Source organism: Arachis ipaensis, chromosome B09 (genome assembly GCF_000816755.2).
Source record: "Arachis ipaensis cultivar K30076 chromosome B09, Araip1.1, whole genome shotgun sequence".
Lineage (NCBI taxonomy): Eukaryota > Viridiplantae > Streptophyta > Magnoliopsida > Fabales > Fabaceae > Arachis > Arachis ipaensis.
In genome coordinates this window covers 17249257-17257899 of record NC_029793.2, presented here as the reverse complement: position 1 = coordinate 17257899, position 8643 = coordinate 17249257, and the positions used below count along the sequence as shown (strand labels likewise).

General features: G+C 36.4%; 1 protein-coding gene across 7 annotated transcripts in view; it reads right to left on the bottom strand.

Moving 5' to 3' along the window:
* The window catches only part of LOC107617924 (polyadenylate-binding protein-interacting protein 3), a 9459-nt gene continuing 1303 nt past the window's right edge, over positions 488–8643 (bottom strand). For 2 of the 7 annotated variants that reach the window (XM_016319808.2, XM_016319807.2), the window contains exons 2-15: positions 7565–7749; positions 7339–7494; positions 7027–7163; positions 6655–6845; positions 5889–6066; positions 5526–5762; positions 3575–3702; positions 3424–3487; positions 3256–3295; positions 2690–3027; positions 2400–2546; positions 1279–1377; positions 1131–1187; positions 488–829 (exon numbers count right to left, since the gene is read on the bottom strand). In XM_016319808.2, coding sequence (XP_016175294.1) covers positions 800–829; positions 1131–1187; positions 1279–1377; positions 2400–2546; positions 2690–3027; positions 3256–3295; positions 3424–3487; positions 3575–3702; positions 5526–5762; positions 5889–6066; positions 6655–6845; positions 7027–7163; positions 7339–7494; positions 7565–7694 — 1932 coding nt within the window. In that variant the 5' untranslated portion in view covers positions 7695–7749 and the 3' untranslated portion in view covers positions 488–799. Of the gene's footprint in view, positions 830–1130; positions 1188–1278; positions 1378–2399; positions 2547–2689; positions 3028–3255; positions 3296–3423; positions 3488–3574; positions 3703–5525; positions 5763–5888; positions 6067–6654; positions 6846–7026; positions 7164–7338; positions 7495–7564; positions 7750–8584; positions 8604–8643 lie in introns of those variants that run through there. The other 5 variants (XM_021112445.1, XM_016319809.2, XM_016319811.2 and 2 more) reach the window with 5 other exon arrangements.

The following is an 8643-nucleotide window of genomic DNA, read 5'->3' as shown; positions in this document are numbered from 1 at the left end:
AACGAACACGGGGCAAACATAGGATTGATCCAACGCTTCACAAATCCCATAGCTCATAAACTAGATGAAGGAAATCTTCAATGGAAAGATAAAGTATAAACAACAATTGAACGTTATGAACTTATGATCCCATGGATCCCATAATGATCTTTTCCAACTTAAAACAATGAGTGGGTTAGAGTTCAAAGAATGATAGTATAGAACTATAAAAGGGCAATACAGTACATAAATGTAGTCTAATATAATACTTTGCTCTAGGAGATAGGCCATACCAAGAGAAGGTGTAATATCCCACTCAGCACAATATAACGCACTCACGTGACATTAAGATAATCTACAAGTAAAGGAGTGTGGAGTAAAATTGAAGCTCGAGAATACAGTAAGAATATAGAGAACAGAGAGCAGAGAGCGGGTGTAACAGAAAAATGGCGATTCAATTTTTTTTGGCTACGATGTAGACAAGACCAGAAATCAAAACACTGTAAAAGTGATTAAACGGGAGAAGACATGAATTAAAATAAATTTAGCATATTAATATATCGCTGAAGAAAACAAAGATGACTCCGTGTAAAATGTGTACAACATCACCGAAAACACAATCCCAGAAAATACATGTTAATACAGATCATTAACTTATATCCCAAATGGGGTGGCCAGCTTGGTCTGGGAAATGATCGTACTACTGCGGGATCCTCCCACACGCTGCTCTGCTGAAATCCTCGTCATCTAAGACACATTTTTAAGAAATTTGAGTCTGGTTTTTCTTTTCAGGTAAGAAACAGTGGAGTCAGCCAAGTGGTCAATAATCTCGTCCCTTATACGGCGTTTCCTGCAAAATATCGAACAATAAGACTTGAGTTCCAAGAAAAACCGAGTATGAAATTGCTCTAAGTTTACAAATGGTAGGCGGGATTGTTCGAATTCAGATATCTAAATGAGGACATGTCTTCCCCAGAATGTTACATGGAAGAATGAGTAACATCCATGATACATCAGTATATATAATGATACTGCGATAACCGAGTTAAACCTTTTTTCTTTCCCACAATATATATGATTAAATAAATACACAAATAAATAGTAATAAAAACACGACGACAAGGCACACAGTATAATATATGAATCCTTACAGGTAGGTAGCTTGGCATGTACAAAACCTGCCTAGGATGACCAAGAAGCTGTCCATACTGCAATTAGATCCAAAATATTAACGAATAATTCTGAAGCATCGATATGCATATAAAAGGCTCAAATGAGAAAGTTCCAGCAAAATCCAACCTGTGGTCCATTTGGATGAAAATATGCTTGGGATGGCATTTGTGCTACCTGCGGATTATATATCATAGGCTGTGGTGGCCCAGCAAAAGTATTACCAACCTGCACACCAAATGCAAAATCTCAGCTTTAAGTACAATGTTCAACAACAACAAAACAATAACAGAGCCTTATCCCACTAGGTGGGGTCAGTTAAATCAGACGACGCCGTTGATTTACAATGAGATTATTTACACGTAGAATTCCTTTGACCACCACAAGTACAATGTTCAACCTTAGTGGGAATTTTATATAGTTTGGGAGAAACTGGTTTCCATGGCACTTCTTCATTCCATGGGTCAAGTCAAATTTCTTAATAGACTTAAGGAAGTCACTGCAAACCATTATTACACAGTTCTGCTCCATATATTCCACAGTAAATACAAATGTCATCACTTCTAATCAATATATTCCATAGTAAATCCAAATGTCCTCCCTTGCATTCTCAATTCTGCTATACAATATGGAACCAAAGATGCAACTCTCCAATAAATTAGGGCAGCTATCAAATGAGAGATATTCCATTATACATTCATTTGAAAAAAAGGGAAATGAAGCCAACTTGGGTTTAGGCAGAAGACGCTTTTTCTAATAAATATTAGTTTCATCTTCCAAGGATAGTACCATGGCTCAAATAGTGAAGCTTAGAAGATGGATTTCCCTTAGATATCCAGTCAAATTTTCTTACCCAGCTGCAAGACCAGAGCTCAAAGTGAGGTCTCGAGCTTCCAAAGACGGAAACAAGCAGTAATATATTCAAATCTTTTCATACCAAAACTCGGTAGGAAATTCACACCTCTTAAGCTAACCTAACAACTGAAGTTGGATATTCGAACACCACCACAGTAAGAAACTAAGAATAGAAAAGTATATCATAAGTCCTAATCCATCCAACATTAGTTCACTGCAGGAAGAGACATGTGGTAGACCAAGTAGTATTCAAAATGGATCCTAACGACAAATGGGGTTTTCAAATAAAATATCTTCTGTAACTATAATAGTATAATACATATTCAAACACTACAATAATATAATACATGATTTCCTCATTGGATATTGAGAATATCTTTCCATAATATACTTACTCCAATACCCATGGGCATCGCGGGCATATTTGGTACCGTAGATACATTAGCTGGGAAATAGAAGGAACCATCAGAGACTGGGGATCGGGACCTAACAGGATTTTGGGACGGAATAAAACTCTTGGCATTAGGATTAAGCTTGAATTCCTGACATCAAGTGGAAAACCAAAAAAGGGCAAGTTCAGAGAGACATCAGTAATATAAACAACCAGAACTTAGGACCCAAAAGAAAAACCAGCATTTGTACATGCAATTTCGCATACTAAAAAGTCAATCTTGAACTTTCGCACCTTGGCATGGGGATTCAAAATAGATCTTTCAGAAGACAATGATCCAACTGAAGAACTCGGAGATAGACCAGAACCAGAAGATGCGGCCACACCGCCCACATTATCTGAACCAGATGATGAGGCACTACCTACTCTTCCACGTGAATTTGCAGCTTTTGTTTGCTCACTAGATCTGCCAGATGCTGAAGTCCCAGTAGTAAACTCCCCACATAACCCAGTTTTTTCAAGACCCTTTGATATAATATGTGGTGAAGGGGTAAAGGAGGTGGTGTTAGGTGATGATTCCCCCTTATCAGAGACAGAGACGACATTCTTCAAGTTATGTGGTGGCTGTAAATCTGCATTAAAACTGCTACAATAAGAGGGATCCATGTACAATGAAGGAATTAACCACTAAAATGAACATGTTCATAACTAGATGAGAGCATCCAGTACAGACAGAATGTTTCAGTACTCCTTTAACAATAAAAAAATGGAGAAAATGAGGTTTGTATTTCATCCATATTCATTGCATGCGGGCATAGTCAAATGACCTAATCAATTCAGAGAGACGAAAAAGAAATTACACAAACCCTCAGATTTTGACAGGCGGACATCCTCAGCTTGCTGCATCAGTTAATGAAAAGGAAAATGAATAAAAAAATGAGATCCAGGAGTTTCATTCTAGCTGCAATCTCATTCAAGATATTTTTGTAAACATATGTATCAGAAACAACACCGAAACCTCAACTTGCTACCTGATTTTCTTCTGTGGCATTACCACTGGTTTCATTTGGATCACTAACACAGTTCTGAATCCTGAAAGTATACTGGATTTGAGAACTCATGACAGTTGATATTTATATTTTAAGTTCTAAAATATAATTAGCAGAAGCAAATAAAGACCTGCATTCCCCATCTTGAAATGAGTAATTTTGAGTAGGGTGTTCAGATGCTAATTGCTTAGCATGATCATCAGCACCAGAGCGGCCTAAATCCACACCAATATTTGACAGAGATGACTGTGAGTGATCCTGTGCAAAAAAGTAACATGAAAGGTTATCCTGACTCCAGAAGCAAAGTCACTATTTTATTAAAAGGGAGTAAGGAGGTCAAACCAAAAGCTCAAACAAAAGAAACATATTATTGAAACTTTGTTCTAGACCCAAAGTATTGTTCTAGAATATATATTGGCCTTTGTTTCAAAAGATTCTTTTTGCCAAAATGAAAGATATTTAACCATATCCAGCAAGATGTTTTAGGGTTGACTCTATTAATGCTTCTTCTAAAGAGGAAGTCTGCCTTGCTTAGCTGTCAAAAAGCTGAGTGAGGGAGGGATTTCACAAGGAAGTATTTTCTACAAGGCCTTTCAGTAATGCAGCTAGTTTTGTGATCCACAGTCATCTCTCCACCACATGGAGATGTAGTTAGTTGATTTAAGGGATATAACTGTGAAAAGAAAAGGTAGAAATGGAACTTCAAATGACAGCAACAACAATAAAGAATCGAATACCTAAAGGATTTAGAGGGCTTAATTTCTTTCGAAGCTTCGATAAAAGAAATTTTCTTGTGTCTCTATTTTATTTGAGTTCTTCCCCTTTTATTCCCAATAGTCTGCTGAAGACCGTCTCCAAGCAGTAAGAACCAGCTATAGTGGTTCATTTTTTTCGTTTTCTTATTTGCATGTTTATCTAGATGCCTATTATTCCAACAGGGTTGACCAATATCATTGAAAAGATTACAAGGGATTTTCTTTGGTTTGGTGCTTCAGATTCATGTTGGGACTCGTGATAATGAGTTGGGAGGTTGGTTGTTGGCCTAAAAAGGAAGGAGGCTTGAAGTCTGGGCAATATGGTGTCTAAGAACAAGACCATGGCTTCAAAATGGCTATGGTGGTTTCCTTGAGAGTCTCATCCTCTATGGCTCAAGTTAACAAGAGTTAAGTATGCCTTGGGCAAAATGGTTGAAATGCTAATATTTCTACCAATGCTGCTCATTCTAGCCCTGGAAATTTATTTATCATTGTAATTCTAGTTCTACCTTCAAATGTTTGCTTTCCTTGAAGGTGGATGATGGTTCACACTATCACTTACGGAAGGGCCATTGGGCAAGTGATTCATCCTTTAATCTAACTTCTTGTCTTTATTGCCTATCCTCTTGACATAATTTTCCACTCCATTCATCTTTCATTACCTTTTTGTTTTTGTTAGAAGGGTCTCTTATCCTCTCATCTTCATTCTTTTATCTGAAAAAAACTTATATTGGATGCTTGTTATTCTTTGCTACCTTTTTTATTTTATTTTTTGGTGGGGAAATTTTTCCTTTTTATCGTCATTGATTTCGTAATTTATGGATGGACAACTGTGAACTCAGGGCACCGGGAAGCAAACATCTAACAAATCATATTTGTCTCATGAACTCATTAATGCCAATCCAGTTAGGAGAAAAAAAGCTTGGAAAAGCAATGTCATCACTCGCACCATGACATAGATATAGATCAACCCAGTAATATCATTAGATTAATAGATTCCCAAACAGTCGTACCTGTCCTCCCTCCATCTAGTCCTGTTAGGAGTTAGGACATAAACGCACACCTGAACTCCTGAACTAGAAGCAACTTAAATAGAACCCACAATATTGACGCTGAGTATTAAACGAACAGTACATGGGGCATGCCATTATTATCTAGCTTACAAATTTTGGTATGCCAGCAGATCTAAAAGAAATTAATTAAAAAAATCAGTTATGTATTAAACATGATGGAAGCATTCAAGCCAATTAAGGACTAACTAGTGAAAAGTGTTTGAAATTTACTGAAGTGTAACAGCTTTACTCAATAAATTGGCTGAGGAGATACCATTTTAGAGAAGTTTGACCAAGTTTGTGCTCCATTGTTGGCTTTTCCACCACTTGTTTCACCCGGCTTCTTAATGACCGAACCTGTGATGCTGCCAAATGTTTCAGAATTGTATGAATCCAACCTTGATTCCTCATCTTCATCATATCCACTATCATCAACACCTTTACCCCTATATACTGAAGAGAATCTGGTTTCTTCATCACTATCAAAATCATCATGATAACGGCCTCTTTCCTGTTGAAAAAATCACAGTGTTTGAGGAATTCACATAAAAAAATTATAGAAGTCTTTTATACATAAAAATTATAGAAACTTGCAAAGGAAAAGGGGGAGGTTAAAAAAAAAAGAAGCCAGACCAACCTCTGCCAGATGAAGATCATGGGTATCCTCCCCTTCAATTTCTTTTGCTATTCTTGAAGCTTTTTGTTCCAGCTCTTTCATCTGAGGCCCTTTTTCAAGTTTTGTTGTGTAGAGGTCTTCATTGAATGTGCTATTTACACCAAACAACGTTTTATTTGTTTCAAACTGATCCCATCCCCTAGAAAAATACCAAAAAAAAAAAGTTGTCAGTGCAAAACAAGATGGCAGAGCTGTGAAGAAACTAAAGTAAAAAAGATGAAATTATTGAACAAAAAAATTTATGGTAGTCGCAGTGTGTTAAACTGGTTATAATCAAGATATATAACAAATGGAAATGAAATTTGTTGAATATGCTCCTTTAGACCTAAGCTCTGAGCAACTCAGTCTGGAACTTTCTGGTATTCCTGCTAATAAAACAGCGAAAGACTTAATAGTACCGAGGGAGAAAAAAAATAAAAATACGCGCGCGCGCGCACAAAAAAACACACACTCTTGAGCATATTGAAGCTCTTCAGCCTCAGTGGTATTTTCCTGTCAAAATGACAGAATCCTTCCCTACATCTCACTCTTGCCAAATATTCACACCCCAAACCCACTACACAAAATATTCCCTGATTGTGTCTCCTATACCTGCCAAATTATGTAACAAACTCTAGTTCTTATCCTCCCGTTGGTTCAGAACATAATGTCATAGACTCAGCTCAGCCTCATCTTAATGATTAACGACCAACGATTTTTAAAGATAACAAGAGAAATGTAAAACTACCTATTCCAAGGGCCATCAAAGATATTTTCCAGTTCAGGGCATTGTGGATCATCATCATCAGGTACCCATCGTTGTAATTCTCTCCCCATCTCGACATGGCGAGATTGAGATATAACTGAATCAACCATTATATCCTGATGCATAGCATAATGAGATTCACTAGGCTGGCCATCCCTAGTAACAGCAACATCCTGAAAAGACAACACATAACAAATAGCATCAACAACATAGCTGAAAGTGCATTCAAAGAAACTTCAGCTAATCCTAAACTACAGTTTTTCAAAAATCATTCATCTCTATATAGCATGTAATTAAATTTATTTTTAAAGAAAAATGGACCACAATAATGCAGATACATGTAAAGTAGCAAACCTTCGCTATGACTTGTACAAGCTCTTTGGAAGGTATAATTAAAGTCTTAGTAGTAGCCTTGCTGACAATTTCTACACTGGATCTTTGCCCTTGCAAAGAGCTATCCTTTATCAGGCGAGCCACTTTTAAAATTATTCCTAAAAGTGCAATATTGATGATAGAAGCAGAAAAAAAAATGTCAAAATCTCTATGACCTATAAAAGTAAGAATCAAACCATGAACCAATTATCTATTCAGACAAACAGTACAGAAAGATGATTGCCTTCAATTTCATATTGCCAAAACCAATTAAATGAATATTACAGAACATACCAAAATCTTTCTCAGTATTTGTTGCATGAAATATTCCAGAGTATATAGATCCATTTTTCACCTGGACTTCTACATGGTGCCCAAGAAGAGATGATGTTACATACACTAGCCGATCACGTGACGGACTCTCATAAGTACCACTTTTACTGCCAGTCACTGCCACGATAACAAATATCAGCAATATGGTGGGTAAAATAGATAAATATAAATTAGGTCAGAAGTGCACCTTCAGCTACACCGCTGGTATTTGATTTTCCAGATGAGATTTTACTGTCAGACTTAGTTGCTCCTTTTTCATACTTCCGACGACCATATCCATTAGATGATTTAGATTGCCCCACTTGTTGCAAATTCATCCTGAAACACACCCCTGCTCCACCGATCTAGAATACTTTGGAGTCAATTTATTATCTACAAGATGGATATGAAACAACAATGTTTAAAGACTTTCTTAAAGATTACAAAGGAGTGAGATATAAAATGAAAAAACCACAAACAATTCTATTATTTGCCAAGAAGAAATACCCATTCAACAATATATTAATAAATGAAAAAATTGACTCCATATTTGGATGATCTAGCAATTCATGAGAAAACTATTTAAAGCACTATTTACAACAGACAAGATCCAAGTGCCTATACATTTGAGAGTCTTGTGCTTTTTTTTTAAATCTTTTTTTGGACATTTAAGATTCTTAACAAGCTAACCTTTTAAGCTTTATTTCACGGGAATTTAAGCATATCAAAGGTGTTTCTAATAAAGCATGAAAAAGCAACCTTTCTTTTCACTCTATAGGTCTAACTCTTCCTCAGACTAACTGTTCACTCATCATTATCCTCTCTCCCTCCACACTGAAACATTAAATTCAACCCCATTTTCATACAGAACAGAAGAATATGCCCCCAGAACTTATTCTGGCCTTTATCAGCTAAAACAGAACCCAAAATAAATTTGAAGTCCCGGTTTGGAACAACTCAATTTCATTAGAAACCCACATTCCAGCAACCTTTTACTTTCTAACAACTACACCTTGCATAATCAAAATGAATAACCAGAACCAACAAATCATATTTCCTTTAATCTAAAGCCTTGAAACAAACTTCGGAACCCTAATACCTTTAATCAATGCAACTCCCAGTCTACAATAATGTCTTAAATTTCAAAGGTTGACTTCCTAAGCTTAATAGCTGATTAAAACATAAAGGCTAGAACCCCCAAGAATACATTTCCGTAGGCATAACTTACTTTGCTAGGTGGAATCTTAATTCCATTTACCTCCGTTCAGTCTTGTTCACCATTCACCA